Below are 27,737 nucleotides of genomic sequence, written 5' to 3' on the forward strand. Positions count from 1 at the left end.
ACTCTAGTGTATAGCAGCATTATGATAAGCTTGTAACGAAGCCTCTTCTCTTCCTTCCCATTAAGTCTCTCCTAACTCTTCTTAATGTTAACAATTTAAAAAGACAAATCAGAATTGGTGAATCATGATGTGGTTGGTCCTTTAAAATATTTTTAACTCTACAGATTTCAGATTATTTTGCAACTGTTCAAAATTACAATGGCACTTATAACCAGCCCTCACATTTACAACCATTGTGCTGGTGAAAATTTCCTGAGTTCGTTCTCAGCTGGGACACAACACAGACGTTGAGAAAAAATGGATACAGAAGCCAGCTGCCAGAAAGTGGGATTTTTTTTAATGTAGGAAGGCAAGAAGCAAAAAGTGACACGAATGTTCCTGGTTTGCAAGCAGCTAAGTGTAGATCTTATGCTTATTTCCCCTTTGAAGCTCCTGCAGTTTGATGGGTTTTGATGTGCTTCCGATTGCCCTGGGTTTTGTTTCCCTGGGTTAATCGTGATCTCTCCTCTTTGTGTTTTCTTGTCCTAAGGGTTAATCCTCTCATTGGGCAGGAAAAAGGATGTTGAGTTATTTTTAGCCTGATTTCTCTTATCTTAATGGCTGTACTTAGGTATTTCTGTTATCAGCTCTGTTGTAAGGGCTGCTCTGAATTTTCCTTTCAGCTGGTGCTTCTTGGTTTTCTTAAAGGGGGAATGGTTGGCTTGAGTCTCTTGGCACTATTTTAATTTGGGCACTTGGCCACTGGTACTTATGACATTTGCAGCATCCCAGAGTCATCTGATCATCATTTGCAACCTTCCCAGGCAGCTTCCGATAAGCAAAGCCAATGGGTGAAGGGATCCACTTCACGAATGTATGATTCATTTAACTGCAATGATTAGTTTCAACAACAAAAAAGATTGTAAGATCAGACAGAACTCACTTAACAACCACCATGCTTAGCAACGGAAATTCTAGTCCCAATTATAAGTCATAAAACTACTTAGTTTTTATTTGCCAAGTCATTCTTTGAATGTGCATGTCTTCATGATATGCATTTCCAGACTTCTGAGTTGTTGTGCAGGTACAATAGCTCTACCAAGTTGTTATGAGTTTATTAATTCCACAGAAAATGTTACTCATTCTTACCCTTGTTATAAAAAGAACATGACTACCTTAAACAGGATGGTGCAGTGGTTAGAATGCAACGTTGCAGTTCGTTGCTCACTGCCAGCAGTTCGATCTTGACCGGCTCAAGGTCGACTCAGCCTTCCATCCTTCCGATTGGCAAAATGAGGACCCAGATTGTTGGGGGCAATATGCTGGCTTCACTTAGAAGGCTGTTGGGATGATCTGGGGCGGGGGGGGCGGCGGCACAAAGGCAACACAGCCAGAGAACAGATATTTTATTTGCCCCAACTTACCCCCAACGTCCCGTTTACTCTCCAGTCTGGAGGAAAGCTCTCCCACAAACCTGCAGTAGTTTCTGGCTATAAATACTCCAGTCCAAACGCTGTAAGCAGGCTGACTCATCAAGCAGGGCAAGATAATGAGTCCAAGAAAAATCATAATTCCAGCAAGGCAAGATAAGCACGTAGAAGCATGGCAATAATTCAATCACCAGGAGGAATGGCAGGAATGCAGACCACACCTCTCAACACTAGATGAATTCAGCGTTTGTTCCCAGCAAACACCCCTCCCAACTACCTCTCTTTTAAACTCCATCCCCAGGGGTGCCTTGTGAAGGGAATTGGGGATCTTTTCTTCCTTGTAAGCCATGTCACCCATGTTGCTCTCTTCCCTGCGCGCCCTAGGATAAGGAGGGGATGGGCCTTGGTCTTCATCTGAGTCCCTTCTCCCTTGTTCTACCTCTCCCATGCTCTGCTCAGCCTGACTTTGCCCTTCTCTAGTTTCCTCCACAGCCAATGGATCCACTCTCCTGCTCTGTCAACTGTTCATCTTCCCCCCTCAGATTCAGACTCTATGATAGGGGCATGACAGCTGTAAAGAGCTATGAAGCAGTATATAAGTCTAAGTGTTATTGTTAGTGCTATCTGCATTGTTGTTAGTGAAGGGTTAATGGCCATATTAAAAGAGAATGGTCAAAACCATACAAAGTCCCAGCTTTTTTAACAGGTGCCATAATTTTCCCAGTGAGAAGTAATTCTAATATTTTGTCCTAAAAAGGAATATTGGTGAGAATCACCACCAAGTTTTGGGCTATAGGACTGAAGAAATAATTTCACAGCCAGCCTGGAAGTGACCTCTTTTCAGAGAAAGTAACCGGCATAATTTCTTGACTAAATATTAATAATAAATATTCATGTACAGAATAACTGTACATCAACTCTTTTGACATTTTCTAGTTTCGCTAATGAAATGCATCCAAAGAGAAGCAGTTGGATGGACCAAGGCTTATATTGAAAAAGTACAGCAGCTGAATTAGAGTTAGTGCAAATGATTTTACCCATGAAATATTGCAATGAGTAAGAATTCTAAATCAGATACAGACAAAATTCCAATGACCTAAATCCACTTCAAGTGGCAAAGTGGCAAAGACATTATATCCATCCCAGAGTGGTATTCAGCAGGTTCTGACCATTTCTGGAGGACCGGTAGCAGAAATTTTTAGTTCGGAGAACCGACTGGAGATTTTACAATATCCTTCCCCTGCCACGCCCACCAAGCCACGCCCACAGAACCGGTAGTAAAAAAATTTGAACTCCCCACTGATCCATCCCACAGAGTAGGCTCCAAAATTTACCTTTGCTTATTTGGTTATTTTTGATCTAGCTTTTTTCACCAGCATCTATAATGTTCTATTTACAATTAAAGGTGGTCTTCAACTTAATATTTGAAGTTATGAAAAAGTGACTTATGACCAATCCTCAAATTTATAATCATCATAAAGTCCCCACACTCATATGATCATAACCAGCTTACTTTTGTTATGGTGGCAGTGTCTTGAGTTTATCAGATTGCCATCAGTTAACCTTTCCTTGATAACAAAGTCAACGGGTTTCACTTAACTGCAGTGATTCATTTAATGGCCACGGCAAAAAAAGCACATAAAATCAGCGTCGTCGCATGCCTCACATATAGCTTAGCAGATGTTCCTATCCTAGCTGTGGCCACAAGTCAAGGACTACTTATATAAGGATGCTTTTTAAAGCACTAAACAGTGGCATTTTTGTAGCCTAAGCTTCCAATCATTGTCAGCAGTAGACTAACAAAAAAGGCTAAGATTTTTTCCACGCAGTTGTGCTCAGAAAGGAAATGGTCCTATAAATCTGCAGACAATGCTTCTCCTTGATAGCATGAACAATAGACATTTTTTAGAGCAGAATGGCCTCCATTAATCATTCCAGGCAACAAAAAGAAAAAGGAAGAGATAGGCGTATTGCAAACAATGGGAAGAACAATTCAGGCTGTTTGGTTTAGAGTGTAGTTGTCTCCATGGATTTTTGAAATACTCTTGATGTCACACACACACACACAAAAGGGGGTGAAGATGACAAGAATTGCACATACTTAGAAGTATCGTTTACAAATCAAGGGAAATAACCATTCCAGCTGTACTCTGAATGGGTCGAGCTGAGTCACTGTTCTTTAAACCATAGAAATTAAGATATAGAAGAAAACAATACAAGCAAACTGAACAAGTTTAATCTTGCAAAATAGACGTAACTCTCAATTTATGACTGGCTGAACCATACCCATTATGAATAATTGGCTTACTTAATGACCATGTTTCTCAGTTTCACCTAATGTCCATGGCGATTCCCTTAACAACTACCACAAAAAAAGTTTTTAAAAATAATAATGAATCAGTCACATTACCCAGTCTCCCAAATTCTGATTATTAGTAACAAAAGATCAAAGGGTCAAATTGATAGCTCAATGGTTTGGATACAAAATTATGACTGTGGGAAATGTGCCGCCATTTTGTAACAGGATTAGATTCTAGAACAATTTGTCAGCTTTGGAATCCCTATTAAAAGCTGCCACACTGATACGGAGGATGGAAGGGGGAGGCTGTTGGTATTTGAGTAATTTTTAGTAGACATAATAGATACGTTAAGACTATCAAGGTCATTCTTTATGGCGCAGCAAGAATTGTAGTTGAAGGGTGATTGGTTCACATGATTGATGATGTGGGAGAAAATGGGTGGGTGTTGATTGATTATTGTGGGAGGTCTGGGAGGAAACTTTAGTTTTCGAAATCTCACAGACGTGCCAGGTTTTTTGAGAATATGCCTGTCTCGGAGTTACTGATTAAACCGAACAATTTCTGGAACCCTGACATTTATCTTTGCAAAATGTTAAGCCTACAAGCCTTCCTAAACGAATTTTAAATAAAGCTTGAATAAACTTCAGCGGAGGGCAGATGAAGAGCAGGATCATAGTAGGCTAGAGTGCTCCCAGCACTATTGCAGCAGAAGATAAATATGAATGGAAGCAGAATGAGTTAGGTTGCTCTGGTATTTATATAAAACTGTATGCAATGGTAGTATTCTACCGGTTCAGCCGAGCCAGTAGCAGTGATGAGCAGCAGACACCGAACCAGTTCTCTACACCACTCTGCTGCCCACCTACCTGGGCTCCCATACTCACCTTTATCCACTGCTTTTGAAGCGCAGCTGCTTTGTGCCACACGGCAGCTGCTGAAGCAACCGGGAGAGTGCAGGCTTGCAGGGGGTGAATTGGAACGCCTCTGCACCTGCGCAAAGTGGCGTTTGGTGCGTGGGTGCATGCAAAGTGTGTGCAAGCACGCAGAGTGTGCCCACCAAACCACACCCAATGAACCAGTGGTAAAAGTTTTTGAATCCCACCACTACCTATATGGATACATGTGTAAGATAGAATTGAAATACGGTGTCCTTCCCTATTTCTCTCTGATGACCCAGGCAGTCAGGCACCCCTTTTCTTCTCCATGTTTCCAAGTCCAACCTATTTCACCCACAGAGATTATCATACAAAAAGCAGTCTTATATAAAATTATCTATTATTGTTATTATTCTAGAGATCCTTATAGAAACATGCATGAACAACTATAGAGTGTCTTCTTTCAATAATATTCCTTACAGATAGCATGTATCTTTTATTTAATGCTATATAAATAATCAGGGAAAGGTTTTCTAAAACACATACAAATGTAACACTTATCGATGACTCTTTAAAGCAGCTATGTCTTTTCTTATAATGATGCAATTTCCCCTTGATCCTAGAAGGGCACGACTCCTTTAAAGTTGTAGAAAAATTCCATTTTCCCCTTCCCACACAATTTAAAGCACTGTTTTGAAAAAGAATCCAAAATGCTACAAAGTTATAAAGTTTAATTTATTCATTATCATCAATTATTGGAATAAAAATGTCTACTATCACTGATCCTATCAGCAGCCACAATTACTCAATGTTTAATATATACAATCCTTTAGCTAAGTATTAGTACCTGAAAATATGTGCTTTCTGATTCTTAAAAAATAAAATTTAATGAGAAAAGTTCCGACTATTCAAAGCACAGATTTCTTTAAAGCAGGAGTGACCAACCTGCGGGCTGCATGATACCCTGAACAGCTAGTAATGCTGTGTGGCTATTCTGTCTCAGTATTTTTCCATAAGAGAAATCCTGCTCAGCACATATACCTCTCAGAGCAAAGTTCACCAAGCTGACAGGAAAAGAACTGACAGGAAGAAGCTGAAGTTGATAAGATTAACACAGAGGTCTGTGTCAGATAAAAGATGTGTATTCGGTAAAACATGTTTATCAGTCAGAAAGTTCATTACTTGTATCACGTAGCCTGGACTCAAAGATAAAGTTTGTAACTTCTTTGTCTTTCTGTAATCCCTCACCCCCCTTCTTTGATTCAGCACAATAAAAGAGGACAGCGTAGAGCAAGCTGGCAGCCTGAACAATCCATCTGTCTCAGGCTCAACTGGGACAATTCCATCTGCCCCAGGCAATGCGCTGCCTCACCTAAAGATATCTTCGTGTTGTGTTCTTTTTTCTTTTCGCTTTTGCAATCACTTTTAAACTCACCCTGGATAGGGTCCTGCTTTTGCCAAACTCGCCTTGCGTAGGGCTTCTCTGTATCTCACCCTTGCGAGGGTCCCGTTCTGAGAGGAATTCAGCAATCAACCAGAAGATCGAAACAACAGACCGGTCGCTCAACGCGACAATGCTGCCCCACAAAATCATAAACTGTCAAACATAAGAAATCAGGAGCCAGAGTGGTTCAAATGAACACATATTACATGCGAATATTCTGTAAAAATCTGAATTGCTAATGGTCGACGTAAAATGGATAAAAGCTTATGGAATTCAAGGAGGGGTGGACACTCTTATGGGTGCGAAAGAACTGGAGACTTATGATGCACTTGGCCCTTCCCTTGGGCTCAGCCTGATTATCTCCTACAGAAATTTAACATTATTAAGTAATTTTAGCAGTATTTATACACATTAGCTATATTTGATATTTTATATGCGGCCTAAGACAAATCCTCTTCATTTCATGTGACCGAAGCAAATTAAAAACTTGGTCATGTTTCCTTTAAAATATATGTACAAGGGATAATGAGCACTTACAGTATAAAATAGTAGCATTTTAAAAAATCTGTACCGTATTTGCCGGCGTATAAGACGACTTTTTGCCCTGAAAAACATGCCTCCAAGTGGGGGGTCGTCTTATACGCCGGGAGGACTCCGACTCCCACTTCGAGCTTGAGTTGCAGCCGGGAGGGAGGCTGGGGGAGCGGGGTGTGTGTGTGTGTGTGTGTGTGTGGCGGGTGTCACTCGCCACGCGCTGCGCAACCTTTCCCCCTCTTCCTTCCTTAGCGGTGTGGGGAGGAGAGGATTCAAGATCCTCACGTGCGGCGTACTTTTCTTTTTCTTTTTTCTTTTGCATGCAGGTTTTGCATGCGGGCGGCTGTAGGTTAAGGATGGGGAGCCCCGGGTGGGTTATCAGGTTTTACGGTGCTTCCAACATGTGCGAACAGTGGGAGAGCGGAGAAGAGAGCGAGCGAGCGCCCGCTGTGTGAAATCCTGCCGTCAAAGCAACACTGGGGAGGCAGGGTATAAATTTACCAGGTTAATGTAGCAATGGTGATTAATGCCCAGAACATTGTTTGCGGGTATTGGGGTGTGTGTGTGTGTGTGGTGGTGGTGAGGAGAGGTTGTCCTTTGAATGCGGAAAAGTAGGTGTGACCTTGTGTAGGAAAATAAAGAGATCCTTTTTAGCGTGTTTGGCTTCTTTGCCTCCCCTCGTTCGTTTTGACGTGGAGATAATGGCCTTCGGGCGGGAGGGGAAGAAAACGGTAGCTGGATCATTTCAAATTTCACTTACTCTCCTGCCTCACTTCAATATGTCTGAGCGACTCCAGATACTGGAAGACTTTTTTCAATGAAAGTGTTACCTCCATATTTTTTTTTTAAAGAGGGCCACTTGGGGAAAAAAAGATTCTAAGGAATTCCTTGTTTCTTGATTAAAGAGAAGGCATTGAATATACTGTTCCTTGGCAGCCTTTTCAGTGTCCGGGTTTTTGGTGTGTGTGTGTGTGTGTGTGTGAGAGAGAGAGAGAGAGAGAGAGAGAGAGAGATCAGCTGTATTGAGAAGAGAATGTTTCCTGTGTTCTCATTTTATTTACAACATATTTTACGCTTAATGGTAAGCAATGAAAAATATTTTTAAAACTCATTTCTAAACTCCATAGCTATTTGCATATTCTTGGTTCAAAATTGGATTAGCTCATTTCAAAATTGTCCAAAGCAGAAAAGTGCGTCAAAAAAAAAAAAAGTGCAAAAGTGGAAGGTGTGTGGAAGAGGGGTAGTCTTATACGGCGAGTATATAACAAACTCTATATTTTGAGTGGAAATGTTGGGGGGTCGTCTTATACGCCCAGTCGTCTTATACGCCGGCAAATACGGTAATTTTTTATAAAATTAATTTTTTGAACCACAATGGTTTTTTTAACCTACAACAAAAATATTAAAAAAAACAACAGTTAAACAATGTTCTATTTTACTTGAGACACAACACTATAAGGCATGTAGTTCCTTTTTAAGAAGATCTTGCTTCCCATTCTCTTGTTTCTATGATCTAGGACCTAGCATTTCATTCACAATGCCCAAAGCAGCTTTACAGAGCAGTCTGAAAAATAAGAATAGTGAACAACTGTATAAGGTACGAATGATAGTAAGCACACTTATTTTTCATTAGCTGTAATAACGTGTGATACTGAAATATCACCAAAAATTAATTATTTTATGACTCCATTATTAACACTAGGTCTATGACTTAATGTTCCTGTTTGCTTAATGCTCTCATCCATTTACAAGAACAGGCAAAAAAAAACTTCGTAAAGAGATGGGAGTTGTGTGTATGCCATAAGTAGAAACTCTCTCCAAAAACCTACTTCACACTGCATCTCCAGATAAATATAGTGTCTGTATGTAATAGTTAGCATAAAGCAGCCTCTAAAATTGGACTGGACTGGACTAGAATGGGAACTCTTTATTGGCATTTGTCTGGTTGACTTTGATGGATCCAAGGTTGCCAAGGGATTTCAAATTTCCCATAACAATGAAATAGTGGCCAAGCTCACAAATCTAAGCAAGGATTCTTAAAAACATTCCCGATTGGCTCAGTCATTGTGACTTGATTTGCAGCTTTAAGCTTTGATAATCCAATTAAATCAAAGTAGAAGAACATGACACATTAACCTGGCCTTCCCAACTTGTGGAGCAGAACTGCAGAATTCTCCATTTAACATAGCCATTACTTGAGACTCAGGAGTTCATAAATGTAGAAAAAGCTCAGATTTGGGACTGCTGGCTTGTGATTTGTATTAACCAGCTCATTAACTATTCTGAGTTACCATGCTGAACTGTGGTTTAACATGATGAAAAGAAATTTCTTTCTTCTTCTCTAATGCAACAAAAAGAGGTGTATGCTTCACATGAAATTAATCATAGACGTTGCTCAGCTTCTAGGTGAAAACCCAGTACTAATCTACCAATTTAGATTCAGAAAATGCATTTCAAAACATTCATTTCTTATTCTTCAAAAAAGATAACTGAATTCAAAATAATTCAATTGTTATTATTGCACCTAAAACCAATGATATTAAGCTATTAACAATACTGCATCGTTTTAATAGTCCAGAAACCATGCATTACCCCCAGCACAAATAAACAGAACTTTTTAAAGATATAAAATCCCTTGAAATTACCTTTCCAGGTCTTCCTTGGTAATTTCGCTGTACATTGTTATTTTTTTCTGAAGAATAGCTGCAATGGCCTTTATATAGGAAGGTTTTTGATTACCTGTCAAAAATACGTGATTATGTTGAAGACTTTTGAGTCTTATTGGAAAAGAGAAATATATTTGTTCTCTATTGCAGCAAATTAAGATTTCTCTTCTTCTCAAATAACATGTTCTAAACCTATCACTGGTAGTCCTCAACTTACAACTGGTTATGACTTGTCTGCTTTTATGCCATTTGCAGCAATCCACACTCATGTGATTGAAATTGATATTTTTGCTGGAAACCAGCATTAATTAATTAATTTTTTACCCCATCTTTTTTACTTCACAGTATAATTAACCAGGACAGCAAACATACACAATACTTCCTCCTCCTCCTCCTATTACTTCCAGTTTCCAGCAAAAATCACCCTATAATGAACAATGAGTTCACTTTACAACCATAATGTTCACTTAATGACTGCTGCATTTGTATGGTCACATGGTGACCCACTGTACAACCATCAGAGCGTAAGACTGAAATTGCATATTCTATTGCAGTCATAAATCAAGGATTACCTACACAGGTGAAAATCAAATTAGAATATCGTGAAAAAGTTCATTTATTTCAGTAATGCAACTTAAAAGGTGAAACTAATATGAGATAGACTCATTACATGCAAAGCAAGATAGTTCAAGCCGTGATTTGTCATATTTGAGATGATTATGGTTTACAGCTCATGAAAATCCCAAATCCACAATCTCAGAAAATTACATGCAATCAATAAAACAAGGATTGTACATAGAACAATATCGGACCTCTGAAAAGTATAAGTACTCAGTACTTGGTTTGGGCCCCTTTTGCAGCAATTACTGCCTCAATGTGGCGTGGCATGGAAGCTAACAGCCTGTGGCACTGCTGAGGTGTTATGAAAGACCAGGATGCTTCATTAGCGGCCTTCAGCTCTTCTGCATTGTTCGGTCTCATGTCTCTCATCTTTCTCTTGCAATGCCCCATAGATTCTCTATGGGGTTCAGGTCAGGCGAGTTTGCTGGCCAATCAAGCACAGTAATCCCATGGTCATTGAACCAGGTTTTGGTGCTTTTGGCAGTGTGGGCAGGTGCCAAGTCCTGTTGGAAAATAAAGTGCTCCAAAATCTCCTGGTAGACGGCTGCATTGACCCTGAACTTAATGAAGCACAGTGGACCAACACCAGCAGATGACATGGTTCCCCAAATCAACACAGACTGTGGAAACTTCACACATCTTGCAGTGTGTGCCTCTCCATTCTTCCTCCAGACTCTGGGTCCTTGGTTTCCAAATGAGATGCAAAAGTTGTTCTCACCAGAAAAGAGGACTTTGGACCACTGAGCAACAGACTAGTTCTGTTTTTCTTTAGCCCAGGTAAGATGCTTCTGATGTTGTCTGTTGTTCAGGAGCGGCTTGACAAGAGGAATACGACATTTGAAGCCCATGTCCAGGATCCGTCTGTGTGTGGTGGCTCTTGATGCACTGACTCCAGCCTCAGTCCAGTCCTTGTGAAAGTCCCCATCACTTTTGAATGGCCTTTTCCTGACAATCCTCTCCAGGCTGCGGTCATCCCTGCCTGCTTGTGCACCTTTTCTTCCACACTTTTCCCTTCCACATAACTTTCTATTAATGTGCTTTGATACAGCACTTTGGGAACATCCAACTTCTTTTGCAATTACCTTTTGAGGCTTTCTCTCCTTATGGAGGGTGTCAATGGTGGTTTTCTGCACAACTGTCAAGTCAGCAGTCTTTCCCATGATTGTGATTCCTACTGAACCAGACTGAGAGACCATTTAAAGGCTCAGGTGTTATGGCTTAATTAGCTGATTAGAGTGGGACACTTTGAGCCTAGAAAATTGAACCTTTTCACAATATTCTAATTTTCTGAGATTGTGGATTTGGGGTTTTCATGAGCTGTAAGCCATAATCATCTCAACTATGACACATCACGGCTTGAACTATCTTGCTTTGCATGTAATGAGTCTATCTCATATATACTGCTCAAAAAAATAAAGGGAACACTTAAACAACACAATGTAACTCCAAGTCAATCACACTTCTGTGAAATCAAACTGTCCATTTAGGTAGCAACACTGATTGACAATCAATTTCACATGCTGTTGTGCAAATGGAATAGACAACAGGTGAAAAGCATAGGCAATTAGCAAGACATCCCCAATAAAGGAGTGGTTCTGCAGGTGGTGACCACAGACCACTTCTCAGTTCCTATGCTTTCTGGCTGATGGTTTGGTCACTTTTGAATGCTGGCGGTGCTTTCAATCTAGTGGTAGCATGAGACGGACAACCCACACAAGTGGCTCAGGTAGTGCAGCTCATCCAGGATGGCACATCAATGCGAGCTGTGGCAAGAAGGTTTGCTGTGTCTGTCAGTGTAGTGTCCAGAGCATGGAGACGCTACCAGGAGACAGGCCAGTACATCAGGAGACGTGGAGAAGGTCGTAGGAGGGCAACAACCCAGCATCAGGACTGCTACCTCCGCCTTTGTGCAAGGAGGGACAGGAGGAGCACCGCCAGAGCCCTGCAAAATGACCTCCAGCAGGCCACAAATGTGCATGGGTTGCTCAAACGGTCAGAAACAGACTTCATGAGGGTGGTATGAGGGCCTGAGGTCCACAGGTGGGGGTTGTGCTTACAGCCCAACATCATGCAGGACGTTTGGCATTTGCCAGAGAACACCAAGATTGGCAAATTCGCCACTGGTGCCCTGTGCTCTTCACAGATGAAAGCAGGTTCACACTGAGCACATGTGACAGACGTGACAAGGTCTGGAGACGCCGTGGAGAATGTTCTGCTGCCTGCAACATCCTCCAGCATGACAGGTTTGGCAGTGGGTCAGTAATGGTGTGGGGTGGCATTTCTTTAGGGGTCCGCACAGCCCTCCATGTGCTCGCCAGAGGTAGCCTGACTGCCATTACATACCGAGATGAGATCCTCAGACCCCTTGTGAGACCATATGCTGGTGCAGTTGGCCCTGGGTTCCTCCTAATGCAAGACAATGCTAGACCTCATATGGCTAGAGTGTGTCAGCATTTCCTGCAAGACGAAGGCATTGATGCTATGGACTGGCCCACCCGTTCCCCAGGACTGAATCCAACTGAGCACATCTGGGACATCATATCTTGCTCCATCCACCAATGCCACGTTGCACCAGATTGTCCAGGAGTTGGGGGATGCTTTAGTCCAGGTGTGGGAGGAGATCCCTCAGGAGACCATCCGCCATCTCATCAGGAGCATGCCCAGGCATTGTAGGGAGGCACGTGGAGGCCACACACACTACTGAGCCTCATTTTGACTTGTTTTAAGGACATTACATCAAAGTTGGATCAGCTTGTAGTGTTTTTTTCCACTAATTTTGAGTGTAACTCCAAATCCAGATCTCCATGGGTTACTAAATTTGATTTCCATTGATAATTTTTGTGTGATTTTGTTGTCAGCACATTCAACTATGTAATGAACAAAGTATTTAAGAAGAATATTTCATTCATTCAGATCTAGGATGTCTTATTTTTGTGTTCCCTTTATTTTTTTGAGCAGTGTATTAGGTTCACCTTTTAAGTTGCATTACTGAAATAAATGAACTTTTGCACGATATTCTAATTTTTCGAGTTTCACCTGTGTTTCTGAAGACTGAAGGCTCATTTCATTGTTCATCAATGATTATACCAATATTTTAATATACTTTTTAAAAAAGAGTATGTGCCTAATCTTTCCACAGCATTTCCCAGTCCACTTAAGTGTTTATTGTGCTGAATAAGTTGGTATATGTAGCAAATCTCATTATTTCACCTGAAGGTATACTACCATGTTTCCCTGAAAATAATACCATGTGGGGTTTTTTTGCCACCCAAAAAAAGGCACCAGGTTTTATTTTGGAGGAATGTCGTCCATGGACTCACCTCATTTGCACCGTCGCCATGGAACTTCTTCTGCAGCCGGCAAGGCTTTTCTGAAGGCCTCCACAGCCGATAACAGAGCCCCGGATCAATCTGGAGCTCCGTTATCGGCTGCAGAGGCCTTCAGGAAAGCCTTCCCAGCTGCAGAAGAAATGGGCCAGCAAGGCAGGTGTCGGGGTATGCAAGGCCTGGCTGCAACTGTCCGAAGGTAAGTAGTAAGGCAGCTCTACCACCCCCATCCCAACCCTAGCTTAATTTTTACCCATGCACCCTGGAGTGGGCGGGGTCTTAATTAGCACTTGTGGGGGGGGAGGTAGGGCTTATATTTGGCACACATATAAAAATCAAACTAGGACTTACTTTCGGGATAGTCATATTTTTGGGGAAACACGGTATTTAAAACAAATGCTACTGACCCTATATACAGCCTAGTGAAGTTTCGTGGTTTTCCCTGAAGCGAAGCAAAAAGTAATCACTTCAATTCCTTCACCCTGAACCACCAAAAGCACTTTGGAAATCTAGAAACTGGAATTAAGCTTGTACAACTCCATTGGATTAGAGAGATGGGGCTATTACTCACCTTTAATTAAAGCAATAATGTACACACTAGTGGTAAGGCTAATAATTCCTTCACATTCTTCAGATTCAATGTATTCCAATAATTCATTCAGAAAAGACCTGAATAAAATATGCATGAAATATACAAAAACATGAGCTATACAGAAATTTAAGACAGATTAACAAAGTATGAATTCATGACCTTGCAGAATGTTTAAATTTTATAACCTTTTATGAAGTCTTCATAAGACTGTTAGACTCAGATTCTAGAAATTTCCTTCTATTAGCTCTCATATTGCTGTAATCAGCAGCTTTCTGAAGCACATTTCTTCCTCAAAAGATATTGCTTCCACCCTTAGCATTTAAGCCATTATCCTCTCCCTTTCACAATCTCTACTGCTGCTGCTGCTTCTAACAAATTTGAAAGAGGGGAATGGAACAAAATAGAAGACATTTTATTTCTAGAATTTAATTTATGCTTTTGAAAAAGTAAGGGGGTTCTGGAATTGAGAATCACAAAATCAGCAAGTCTCCAGAAATCATAAGCTATATTCAGATGCAGGAAATAGCATTCCATATTTATTTAGCTGCACTGATGCTTTAGAAGCAATTTTGCAACATCCTTTCAGTTAAAAAAAACACCCTGTTATAATAGATAGATGATAGATAGATAGATAGATAGATAGATAGATAGATAGATAGATAGATAGATAGATAGATAGATAGATAGATAGGAGGGAGGGAGAGGTTGTTATATTCCAACTAGCCTAACCACAGCGCTCAGCTTTGGAGCATAACCTAATTGGCTGGAATAGCATCACAGATAATCTAAAAACTTGTTAATGTTATCAACATCTTATATTCCAGAGTAGTTATATAACAGATGTAGGTTTTTGTAAAATCAATTTGCCTCAGACATTGCTCTATAGTAATACTCAGAAATACTAATTATTTCAGTGTTAAATGTAATAAAGATGCTTGAATGTTTAAAATCTGTTGTTTTAATAGCATTTAATGAATCTTCAGTATAAACTACTACTAAACTGCAGCTCTTATTTTAAGAAAGATTAGTAGACTGAAATTATGAAATTCCAGTTCTGTAGAATATTTTCAGTAGTTCAAAAAAATAAAATAAAAATAAAAATCCAACTCAAAATCAGAACTGCATATAAGTTGGTCAATGCTAGCATGCCTATTGAGAACAGAAACAATACTGTGGGAAAACGGGAAAAATTGGATCAAGAATCCCCACCTATAAAAGACCTTACCTAAGCACATTTCCTGATTTATTCACAATCGTCATTAAAACACTTGAAAGTGGTGGGAGATCTAAGAATGTTTTAGGTTTTATTAGTTCTTCTGCATGTGATACCTAAAACAAAAGAAATATGAAGAAGTGCTTCTAGAAAATCAGAAGGCAATAAATAGAACAACAATTGGCATTTGATATTACTGTCCTTAGTCTTTTATGATCCTTGAAAGAGCTACAGTCTGGAAGGAGGAGAAGACAGGCAAATAATCCTGTGGGAAAAGAAATAACAGCAGCAAAGCTGCAATTGTGCTTTCTGGAAGGCATGTAACATCAGCCCCCTTTGAAGGCTAAAAGCTTGACTGACAGCTCAGCACCTGTTAGTCTTGAGGCTTGGGGGAAAAGGGGTTAGAGCCAACCATTTTCTGCTCAGCCCCTTCACACCATCAGGATCAATTCCAAAATATTTAGTGAAGTTTTTGTTTTTTTAACAGACGTGCATCCAATAAGGGCCATTTTAGAATTTGAGAGCCCTCATTTCTACAGGTACAGAAATTTATAATAATAATATTTTATTTGCGGTCACAGACCAAAACACAAGTATAACAAAAGAAGAACATGGGAAAATTAGTCATGAACAATTGGTCACCAAAAACTGGACTAAGGGGAATTACAGTGTTCTCCTCTGATGGTTACAGCTCTTAAAAAAAATTTGGAAACCTGAGAAGTGATGTATGAGGAGATATGAAGGCAGAATGTGTTTTAGAAAAGGCTTTCAAAACTACACTATCTTGGCAAACACAGCATTAGCTAGAGTCTAGAAGCCACGCAAGAGGACCTTGCTCTGATACAGTCTCCCTTCTGAAAACAGGGACTGGTTTCAGGATAAAAATTGTCTTCCATGAACTAGGAAGGGATGGTTTTGCACTCAACCTAGATCCTACGTATGGGCAGATGAAGCTTCACTCACTTGCCCACTGCTTGCGTGGCCTGTTTCCTAACTGGCCATGAGTCAGTACCAGTTAGGGGCCTCTGCTCCAAGGCATCTGAAAATCACATGAGCATTCTCATGCGATTTTCTGAGCCTCCAGAGACCCCTCTATTTAACTTTTGGAGGTTGGGAGAGGAGGAGAGTCGAGTCTAGGACCGTGATGACGAACCTGTGCCACCCAAGCCATCACCCGGAACAGATCTACTGTGTATGCATGTGTGCCTTCTGCCAGTTGATTGTCAGGTATCTGCTGCTCATGCGCGGGAGGGCCGCATGGGAGAAACACATGCGCATCTGCGGGGCACGCAGGGGTAAGCTGTGCATGCAGGGGGGGTCGCACGTGCATGTGGGGGGGGGGTCACGCACACATTCCATTATGGGTGCAGGCACACGTGTGCATGCGCACATGACATCAAAAAGGTTAGCTATTGGTCCAGGAGATGAGAGTCCAGATAGGCAGTCAAGAGGCCTCTTTTGTCTATGGTGGAGTGTGTGTGTGACACAGTGAGTCAAGGTAGGCCTTTTCTGAATTTTTAACATGCCAAGCCCAAAAGATATACCAACATTGAACTAACTTGACATGATGGGAATTATTTCCATTTCTAGCCACTCCTGGGCATTCTCTCCCCACATATTCCATACTGAAAAGACCTTGCCTGAAAGACATTGCCTGAGATTCTGTGTGAATAAGGAATAGTTCTCACCATAGTGATTTTAAGAAATGTGGACTTCAAGTCCCAAAGTTCTCCAGCCACCATAGCAACTTAGTTGTTGCTTGTTTGGCTTTCATATCCAGCAAGATCAATTGCTAAATTCACACATTACAGCAAGCCATAAAACGTACCTCATAACCCTATGGTATGGGTTCTTATAACAAGCTAAGACCAAACAAAGCACAGTGGTACCCTAGAACTTCTCATTAATTGATTCCAGAAGGGGCAACAAGTACCAAAAATGACAAGTACCAAACAAACCATAGGACTTACCACGTGAACTTTGGTTTCGGCCGGGAAGGACTTTATGTCTGTCCCTTTTCCTATGTCAGTGACCTCCCCAGCATGACTGACTTCCTGCCCACCCCTCTTGGCCACCCCCCACTTCCTTTTGCATTGACCTCCCCGGCATAGCCAACTTCCTGTCCTTTCCTTGTGGCCATCCCCCTCTTTCTCTCACAGTGTGTCCAGTACCAAATAAATGACAGGTACCGGGACAACATTTTTGCCTCAATGTGCACTGAGGCTAAATTTGACAAGTAATAAAGTAATAAGGCACCACTGTACATTATAGCACAATATGCAAATTATGTCACTATGATGTTGTCTCCCCCTGATTATTTTTAATTATGACTCAAAGAAGGCACATGATATAGTTATACTAGTGAACCTCAAGAGGTCTGATCTCCATCACAGCTGATAAACCCTTGAATATTTGCTTAGACGAATGTTTCTCACTGGAACCTTGAAATTATGAGGATGTCAACTCCCCCAATTCCTCAGCCAGCCTTCTGAGAGCACACACATCTTCAAACTACAAAGGTCGAGAAGCACTGGCTTAAACCCATTCTTAGATGCACACACAGCATATCTGCCAGAATAGTAAAGCAAAACATGTTACCTTTTTTTTCAAGCTGTAATTTATCTCAACCACTACTGCGGCCAAAAGAGAAGAAATAATTCCTTGATAAACCACTGGAAAAATCAACACGCAGGACTGGACTACGTGTACAATTTCTCCAAGATGCTCTTGAGCCGAGTGAATTAACTGTGGGGGCGGAAAAATCAGTTTTATAGTCAACAAGCCTATATGATACCTATATGTCTTTTAAAGAAGCTGAGACAAAAATGCACAACTACGCAGATTAAAACATACAAGGCTTCCAGAAAAGTTTTTAGTTTAAAGGCTGCATTATTTTCTGATTCTTTCCTAAAAAACTGCAGTAAAATACTTCTATTTTCATATAGAAATAGGTCTCTCTACTCTGAAGGGACCAGGCAAATCTAGCATCTGTCTAAGCTTTTTATATGGACACATTAATAGTATTTGTATTTCTCAATTTACAACCACAGTTGGAACTGGAATTTCGGTGCTATGTTGTGACAGTTTTAAGTGGAGACATCCACATGACTCTCAGCTTTATTATTGTTTTAATGGTGATCGTAAGTCCATATCAATTCTCCCAAATAGGTAATTTTCCTGGAAATTAGCAACACCTCCTGCAAATCGCAATCACATGATTGCAGGACATTGCAACCAGTTGTAAATATGAGCCGATTGCCAAGTGCCTGAAATGCAGTCATATAACTGCTGGAATGGGGTAGGGAGAGTGCAATATTTAAGATGGCTGGAGATGTTTTATCGGCCATAATGCACTCTTTCCAAGACGGTTATAACTCTGTATATAGCCGTTAAACAATTGGTCATTAATTGAGGGCTACCTGTATCTACTTTCCCTTATGTCACTACAGCACAAACTTCAAAAGAAACAACCAAACATTCCAATTCTCCCAGGGCTATTTAAAGGAGGCTAAAATCAATATCAGAGTCCAGGGGCAATCATTTTATAGAATTATTTTTCAATATAAAGAGGTATTAAAAGGCTCAAGAAGAAACAGTCATGAATCTTTATAATCTGAAAAAAAAAAAAACTGAGGCTGAGAAAAGAACTTAATAGCCTTACAACGAATTGGAAATATGAAAGGCAGGTAGCAGAGACAATAAAAGATGACATTAAAGAAACTATGTAGCACAATTATCTAATAAAACAATTGAAAGTCCTATCATGGCATCTTGTGCATGTGCTGTCCCTTTAAGAAGCAATAATTTTATTTCTCAAACCAATGTTATCATCTATGAAAAGTTATCCTATCATCTCTGAAACTTAAAGGGTTTGGGTTTTTTTTTTACATTCCTACCCTGCCTATTACTGGCCTTTTTACAAAATGATTTTCAAAGAAAACTAAAAAAAATAAAGCAAGGGTAAGTGTTATCTCAGAAAGTGTGGGATTGTATAATGATCTTCATGTGGACTTGTCAAAGCTCCCACTTAAAACACCACCAAGTTCTGAGCGATTTTAGTTCTGTCACAAAATGTCACCCAATGTCAGTTTTTTCATTAGAAAACTGAACACCTTTGCTAATATGAGTTGGTTAGAAAGTAATTGCATTTTGGTATTTTAAAAGGAAGAGACAGTCTGAAATATACGAGAAATGTTCAAAGCAAAACTTAAAAGTCTGGAGCTACGGTGGAGGACCATTTCTCTCAATTACGGCTGCAGAATTCTTTCTTTTATAAACAAGAATCAGAACGGGATTGATTATTAAAACTAAGAACAATTGTTGAAATAGAAAAATTCAAACCAGGGGAGTGGGGGAGGGCGGGGGGGAAGAGAAGGGGAATACAAATATGGCCAAGTTCAGATGCAATCGGTACCTGGATCCCTTCTTCTTCTCGACTTCTGAGCCTAACCGCCATAGACTCTAGAATTTTCTGGAACATTTTCTGAACATTATTTAGAAGTTCTGTCATACAATCAGTGTTGACGATGTCACAGGCTAAGGAAGCTTTAACAATCTCTCTCAGGATAGAAAGCAACATTGGAGTTAAAACGTAGCCTTTTCCTAACAAAACAAAACAAAACAAAACATGGAAAACAGAAAGCACACTCTAAGGTTGTATCTTCAAAAGTGTAGTGTCTGGATCAGAAAAAGAAATTGAATCTGCCTATTCAGCACTGATTAGACCACCCCTTCCATTTATCTCTGCAAACCCTATTTTTATTTATTTGTTTTATTTATTAAATTTATGCTTTGGGGAAATGTTGAACACACTGGAGGGGATCCCTGGGAGAGGAAAGAAGGTGATAAACAACCAGGAAGAAAAATATTATCAAGACACATGGAGCAGGCTTAATGAGGAAAAGACTAGGAGCTACCTGAAGGTGGAGTAGAACTGTTCAGAATAGCAATAGCAGTTACACTTATATACAGCTTCACAGAGCTTTGCAGAGTCAGCATATTGCCCCCAACAATCTGGGTCCTCAGAATTGTTATAGAAACAATGGGTTAAAATGACAGAGAAATAAGTTTTGGTTGGGAGTCAGGAAATAAATCCCATGAGCTGCTCAAAAGTGGAGCAGCTTGTCTTGGGAGGCAGTAAACTCTCCTCTGCTGAATATGTTCAAATACGACACTTGTCATGGATGCCACAGTATGGATTCCTGGACAGTGTGAGGAGTACATTAAATCAGGGGTCTCCAACCTTGGTAACTTCAAGGCCTGTAGACTTCAACCCCCAGAGTTCCTCAGCCAGCTCTGGGAGATTGAAGTCCACAAGTCTTTATGTTGCCAAGGTTGAAGACCCCTGCACTAAATGATTTCCAAATAATCTTCCAATCTTATATTCTATGAAATGTAAGGTTGGAAGAGTCTACTTTCCATTCTATGAAGAAGTAAGATATATAGCAGACAGTAAACTTAGTTATTCCATTCCAAATATATTGTTAGAGTTTTCCCCAATATGGACACTTTTCAACTGTTTTCAACTTCCAGAATTCTCAGCATCAGTCTTGATGTTTCAAATTCTGAATTTGAAACTCATATATCTAGAGGGTCCACTAGGAGGAGGGCAATGAATTTATTAATTCCTGGAAGTTGTTGAATTTGTATTGTTTCAATAAAGAGACAGTTACAAAATAATGGATAGAACCCGGAATCTCTTAAGAAAACAGCAACACTTCAGTTACATTTCATCATACCGTGTTTCTCATATAATAAGGCTGGGTCTTATTTTTTTTTAAGCCCCGAAAAAATGGCTAGGCCGTCTTTTCGGGGGTGACTTAATTCCCCCCCCCCTTGCATCTTCAGGCGGGCGGCGACGGCTTGGATGTTGACCTCGGCGTTGGTGGGGCACTTCGTATCGGGGTCAATGCAGGCAGCACCATATCCGGGTGTGCAACAAAAGTACTTCCTAACGGCAAGCCCCCCCCCACCATTCCCCCCCATTTCGCATGTTTTAATATAGGCCTTAATTTGGGGGGAGGGGCTTAATTTCATTTCATGCCTATAAAACATGCTGGGACTTCCTATTGGGGGAGGCCGTATTGTTGGAGAAACAGGATATTATTTTTCATACATATCATATGCTGTATGCCATGTTTGACTTTAAAAAGCTAGCCTTTTAGTGGTCTAAGTACTGCCTTGAAGATTAAATATTCCAAAAAACACACGGGAAAGCACACTAGCAGTAAAGGCTGATAAATCTATATCATATAAGTTTGAGAATTTTGTTATCTGTTACTACATTTATAGATTGTGATGTCTGTCACTGATCTTATACTATCCTAATAGTTTTGGGGTAAGACAACATCAGTCTTTACTATCTGTTAGGCAGTATAAATTTCATACAATTGTATAGAAAGGGGGAAAAATACAATATGTATATATAGATATATATATATAAATCATACTTCTGTATATGATCCTAGATGCCAAGTTCAGAAAACTAGCTTGAAATTCGAAATCACCAAGTCCAACAGCTATAAGATCTTTGCATACTGCTAGGTAAGTCTAAATACAAAAACAAAAAACAGGTATGTTTTACATTTATAAACCAACAAAAACTTACTTTTTTTATACTTCTAAAATAGAACAGCTAAGATTGGGTCATTTTTTTCAGGTGATTTATTAAGAAACAAAAGTTACTAGTTCTCAATAAAGTAGAAAATACTAAAAGTGATTTAAATGCTTTCATCAGATTTATTTTTAGAAATCCCAGTTTCTTAATGTTATACCAGCCCTGCTGAAGGAAAAACAATATGGATTTTGCAAGAGGGAAAAAAACATAGTTTTTTTAAGGTGATTTTTTTTTAAGTGTGTCTGTAAGTGTATGTATAAAGGTGACCATGTAGATAGATGGGTTTTCAAATACTTTTTATAAAGTTTCTCATCAAAAGCTTTTGGGCTAACTTAGAGACCATGAGATAAGAGGATCCCTCATTTTATGAACTGTTAATTGGTTAAAATGCAAAAAACAAAGAGTAGGAACAAAATAGATTTTTTTTTCTCTGTAAAGGTAAATCCATGAGAACAAATTCTTCACTTAATTCTAAACAGTCATAAAAGACCTTGATTTTTAAGTTCATAAGCACTGCAACTCTTCCATAGCTAGTTAAGCCTGCAAATAATATCACACTATTCAGAGTGGTGAAAAACAAGAATCAGAAAACCTCCATAATAATCTCTTTAAAATGGATGGAGAGTCAACCAAAGGACAAAGTTAATTGAATTAAAGATATGTACATGGGAGAAAAGACTCTAATTTCCCATTTACACAAATGGGGTCTGGCCAGCCACAGTGAAAGTGTCGACCGAGTATAGAGACGGTCCTCGATTTACAACCATAATGAAGTTTGCCCATTAGTCGAAAGTCAATATGGCCATAAAATGGGACAATTACATGACTAAATCGATTTTATGTCTTTTTGCAGCAGTCATTAGATCAATGTGACGGTTGTAAAATGAACACTATGGTCATTAAGTGAATGCTGTCATTATTAAACAAACCAATGGTTCTCTGTAGGTGCAGTTTCATCGAAAACCAGAGGTGACAGCCATAAAATGTAGTCACGTGACTGTGGGACACTGCAAATGGCCATTATTGCGGTCATATTGATGGGCGTATAAAGTGCAGTCAAGTGCCAATGCCCCCCACCCAACTATTGAAATTTCCAACTCGGATCAAACATCCATTTTTGAAGGTCTGCATTAACTTTAAGTGGTTGCTAAATGATTGATTGTAAGTCTAGGACTACCTGTGAAAAAGGCAAATTCCATGCTAGGAAATTTGACGGGATTGAAAATAAATACATCAACTTTGTAATTTCTTCATACAAATTTGTGGTACATCAACCCTGCGAGTAATGTGAAGAGTTCTAATTGTCATGTCTGAGAAAGGGATTTAAAAGAGCTGGAATGTCAAACCAGAGCAACCGAAATGATCTATGCAAGGAAAGAACAGAAGCCTAGAAATCATTAGCTTGAAAAGAAAAGAAAAGAAAACTGGGAGGGAACATTATCAAGGTATCTAAAATCAATTCTGACAAACGATTCCGTAAGCTTGAAACCAGCTTTCCACAGGCACACACCCCAGGTGATCACATACAGAGAACACAGTGAAGAACAAAGGATGCCCCAGCCTTGTTATCACGTTCAATGTATGCGCCAGTCACAATCGCCCTACCTGGTTGATTGCACAGGACTGTTAAAGAATGAAATGAAAGGAGGGAGAAGTGAACAAGGTTGAACTCCTGGAAGAAAACTGTAATGTAAATACAATGAATAAAATAAAATAATGTGTTTCTGATCAGATGGAAAACTAAAATGCAGAAGTAGTTCTAAATCCTCGGTTGCCTCTGAACTGGGAAAACAAACAATGTTTTGGGTTACTCTAAATTTAATACAGTTTATGATGGGAGTGATGTCTACACTGAGTCAGACAGATTACTCACAAACAATTAAAGCCAGCTTGTCTAGCTGGGTGCAGCTTATCTCACAGGGTTGTTGTTGGAGGGAAAAATAGGAAGAGGAAGGAATATTATGTAAGTTCACTGCCTTGAGTAACTTATAAAGTAATAAAGGCAGGATAAAAATCTAATAAATAATATATCACTATACTAGCTCTATACTCGTGCTTCGCTACGAAATTATGTGATCGGGCTTAGTTTTGGGGGAGGAAAATAAGGGGGGGGGATTGTGCCTCTGCCTATCAGCATCCATCGGTATTCATCTGGCTAGCTTCCTGTCAGTGTGTGAGAGTTGAAGGCTGTTTGGAAACTGAAACAGTATTTGCTGTGTGAGCAAGGGGACAGCAAGGCTTAGCTCAACTGTTCTGTACTAAAGCTGCTTGGTGCTGTGAAACTAAAACTGAAGCTTCTCTCCTCTGCTTGTGTTTTGCATTTGGAACAGATTTCTTTTCAGGTGGGGAGGGAGAGTAGAACTCCTTAGCATCAGAGCGTGTTAATAATATATGAAATACTAATGTTCTGATGGTCATTTCGAAAAATCCTTTCTTAGTGAGCACCTAGAATACATGCCAAATTTCAAGTTTGTAGGCTTTATGGTTCTGGAGATTTTGTGATGATGCGCAAGTGGTATTTCACTTTTATATATATAGATATAAGGAGCATGCTAAATAGGAAACCAATACACACACACACACAAACAGAATACCTGAATCACCAGTTGAGAGATTTCACTGGATGGCTTCAAATAACCCTCTTCTTCCTCTAACAAAAAATGAGGCAGAATGCTGTTTTCTATCCAGGTCCCTATCTTTTCCAAAGCTGACAGATAATTCTGTTTTTCAGAGACAAACTGTTAAGAGAAAGAAACATATCCAGCTACAATGGAGTTGCAGGATTCAATATTCATTCTACTCAAATGGACAGAGCTCTTTGATTTACAATACCTGATGTAAAAGATGTATACTGAATCTACAGTAAAGGCTAAGGGCTCTCACTGCCGTTGCTTGATAAAAACCACAATATTCTGGGCTGCCCTCTCGAATATAAGAATCTAGCGCATCCTACAAATTGGGAGAAGAAATATTTCATGTTTAATATTAAACTAAATTATATCGTTAAACATTTAAATTCTTTTTAAAAAAAAATAAAAAATCCCACTATGGTTAGGTGGTTTGAAATATTGATATCTTTCCCGTTTCGTTCAAATTTGTAGATGTTCTATTTATTTTGAAATGTTTTATATTGTTTTTTGAAACATAAACGTCCAGTATTCCAATAATTAAAAGTATATAATAAGAGCCTCGGTGGTGCAGTGGTTAGAGTGCAGTACTGCAGGCTACTTCTGCTGACTGTCAACTGCCTGAGATTTGGCACTTCAAATCCCACCAGGCTCCAGGTTGACTCAGCCTTCCATCCTTCCGAGGTGGGTAAAATGAGGACCCAGATTGTTGGGGGCAATAGGCTGACTCTGTAAAGAGCTGTAAAGCACTGTAAAACGGTATATAAGTCTAAGTGCTATTGCTATAATGCTGGGATCATATTTGATGGGGGTTGATCTTAATTTTTGCTTTTTATTTTAACTGCAATGACCTCGGTGTTATGCTTTATATTCTCTAGTTCCCTAATTGCAATAGGGCTTGACTGTTTTTAAAAGCAGCAGAGTAGCTGCACATTTAATAATAAAGAAAACTGGAAGTTAGTTGCACAGACTGCTCTCCTTCTAATTGATGGTTTTGTAGGACGTAGCCAGTTCAGTGCCATTGATGCAAAAGGTCAGTCTACCAAGTTTGCTTCTGAAATGGAGGTTTCTTCTGCCTCCCCCAAATTTTTGCGCTTCCCGCCACATTTTTAAAAAGAGCGGGGAAAAAATAATGACTGAGCCCTATCTAAGAGGAAAATGTTCTGCCCGTACAGGATTTTTTATACCTCTCAGTATCATGTCCACCCACAGCAACTTTAGAGTCATCCTAAAGCAGAAAACAAATTTCACACCAGACTTGGGTATAAATATCCAACCCAGCATCCAATCGGTTCAACGATCAATAAACAATCCAATATTAATGCACTGTGGAGTTTTAAGAGTTCATTTCATGAAGAGATTTTATTTGGGGGTTATTCTCACGTCAGCACATTCTAGTCCCTATGTAAAGGCAGATACTGGACTGGAGCCAGCAGCACACAAGATATGTGCATGGATATGAGATTCCCTCATATCATGCAGAGATCTCTGTTCTACATGGCCAGGTAATGTTATCTAAATCAGCACTGCCCCATTTTGGCATGCATACTGGGCGCAAGGAGATAGCCCTTTTTAGGAAGAACAGCACACCTGAGTCAATTGACTGTTTGCTACATTTAGCAATAGCAATAGCATTTAGACTTATACATTGCTTTATAGTGCTTTAGAGCCCTCTCTAAGCGGTTTTACAGAGCCAGCATATTGCCCCGAGCAATCTGGGTCCTCATTTGTTGGAAGAAACTGCTTAAAACTTTATTAAGCACTTATGGGACAAATACAGATATTCCTCAACTTATAATCATTTGTTTAGGAACCGTCTGAAATGATAAAGGTGCTGGAAATAAAATGTCCTCACACTTATGACCATCACAGATCCCTACTGTCATGTGATCAAATTTGGGGTGCTTGGCAATCAGCATGTATTTACAAAGCATCCCAGAACCGTGCAATTACCATTTGCAACCTAGACATCTTCTAACCAACGAAGTCAATTGGGAGATGGCCCGATTCACTTAGTGGCTGCATGATTTACTTAACAAATGCAGCGGTTCACACAACAGCCATGGGGGGGAAAAACTTAACAACCATCTTGTTTAGCAATGGAAATTCTGGGCCCAGTCCTGCTCATGAGTCAAGGACTACCTATAAAGGACACCCAGGAAGAAATCAGTTGCATGTAAAGGAAGCATTATTAGGAGAATCCATTAGAACTGCTTCAGACAATTGTATAATAATGGTGGAGCTGACCTTTCCGCATTCAAGAACGTTCAGAAGCTCATTCAATTTTTCTCTGGAGAGGGACAAAAGGCAGTGTCGGTTCATAGAATGAGTCAGTAAATATTCAAAATAATCAAGGGCCAGTTCCGGTTTGGACTCAACTGTTTCTTGGATTTGTACTCGCCGTTGAGTCTTATTAGTCTAAGAACAGGGAATAAAATCCTTTCATTTGTAAGCATGAAATAGAGAACAATAAAACCAACCCACTCCAGAAGCTGCACAAATCTGTACAGCATACCTCTCTATTCCTTGACTCAGCCGTGATCCAATCACAGATTAATTCAAGGATATCTCCTAATTTTCCCCATCGACACAGACAGTCAAGCAGGATAGAATACTTCTTTTCAATCACGCCGTTTTCCATTTTCTTCAGCTTTGAAATCACACCATAACTACCAACCGGTAGAGAAAAGGTGATGCATTAAATTAGATCAAAGAGAAAAACCTGTCTCCCAAAAAAATCTTTCCAGCCTTTCAGCTATAGAATTTCCGTTCCCACTAATCAAACCTTGAGAGCCCTCTTTTCAAAGAAAAGCTTTTGATCTACATTTTTGGCTTTACAAAATAATAAGCCATACCTGAATGTAGGAATAGCAGTAGGTGGGATGAAAGATGCCAGAATAATTATTGGAGACACACAACGATCATCCTATGAGAAGCACACACATACAAAAATCCATTATAAATCTTTGTTAAGCAGAAGAATTGAGAGTACATTAAATTGTATCCCTGTATTTTAAAGCATAATAAGCTTTCAGAAAGGTACATCAGTAAGTGTGAGCCTGACACTTATTAAAGCATCTTCTTATACAGCAACACTTACCCAATAATTTGGGCTGTCTAGATTGTGCCACAAACATAAACTAACAACCCTATTGGAAGTTACATTCGATTTGGATGAAAATGTTCGCAGCCGGATAATTGCATTTTCATAAAATTATAGTAGTCCTGTATTTTAAAAAGAGCCTACTCATTTTAGATCCTTTAATAATAAAAGCTCTGGGCTGAAACATTTCTCATGTCTTAAATTAGAATAAGATCTATCAAATGTAGATGAAGATTGCAATTACTGTATCAAATAAGAGATATCTACAACGAGGTATAAGCAGAGTTCATAGAACACTGACAGAATTATTTTCCTTATTCCTGCCCACTGATCAAAAATTTCTTATCCTTTCCCCAATCTCAAAATTATGCTTCTCCCTATCCCAATCCTTAACTTGGGCCTAGTCAGAGA

General features: G+C 39.7%; 1 protein-coding gene and 1 long non-coding RNA gene across 5 annotated transcripts in view; one reads left to right on the forward strand and one right to left on the reverse strand.

The window, feature by feature from the left end:
- Positions 1-7,901: 7,901 nt before the first annotated feature.
- Positions 7,902-27,737, reverse strand: part of NCAPG2 (non-SMC condensin II complex subunit G2) — a 48,535-nt gene continuing 28,699 nt past the window's right edge. For all 4 annotated transcript variants that reach the window (XM_087947808.1, XM_087947805.1, XM_026680923.2 and 1 more), the window contains 12 exons: positions 27,079-27,149; positions 26,739-26,892; positions 26,471-26,641; positions 24,429-24,545; positions 24,191-24,334; positions 21,430-21,529; positions 19,395-19,582; positions 17,579-17,725; positions 14,993-15,096; positions 13,747-13,844; positions 9,208-9,301; positions 7,902-8,126 (listed from right to left, as the gene is read on the reverse strand). In XM_087947808.1, coding sequence (XP_087803934.1) covers positions 8,069-8,126; positions 9,208-9,301; positions 13,747-13,844; positions 14,993-15,096; positions 17,579-17,725; positions 19,395-19,582; positions 21,430-21,529; positions 24,191-24,334; positions 24,429-24,545; positions 26,471-26,641; positions 26,739-26,892; positions 27,079-27,149 — 1,446 coding nt within the window. In that variant the 3' untranslated portion in view covers positions 7,902-8,068. The remainder of the gene's footprint in view (positions 8,127-9,207; positions 9,302-13,746; positions 13,845-14,992; positions 15,097-17,578; positions 17,726-19,394; positions 19,583-21,429; positions 21,530-24,190; positions 24,335-24,428; positions 24,546-26,470; positions 26,642-26,738; positions 26,893-27,078; positions 27,150-27,737) is intronic.
- LOC148128765 (uncharacterized) lies at positions 8,079-24,478 on the forward strand. Its single transcript, XR_015746049.1, has 3 exons — positions 8,079-8,159; positions 21,448-21,523; positions 24,328-24,478. It is a non-coding gene; the product is annotated as an uncharacterized LOC148128765 (long non-coding RNA).

The sequence above is a fragment of the Notechis scutatus genome, chromosome Z (assembly GCF_049901735.1).
Source record: "Notechis scutatus isolate UNSWTSFEM ecotype Mainland chromosome Z, rNotScu1.2, whole genome shotgun sequence".
In the NCBI taxonomy this organism is placed as follows: Eukaryota; Metazoa; Chordata; class Lepidosauria; order Squamata; family Elapidae; genus Notechis; species Notechis scutatus.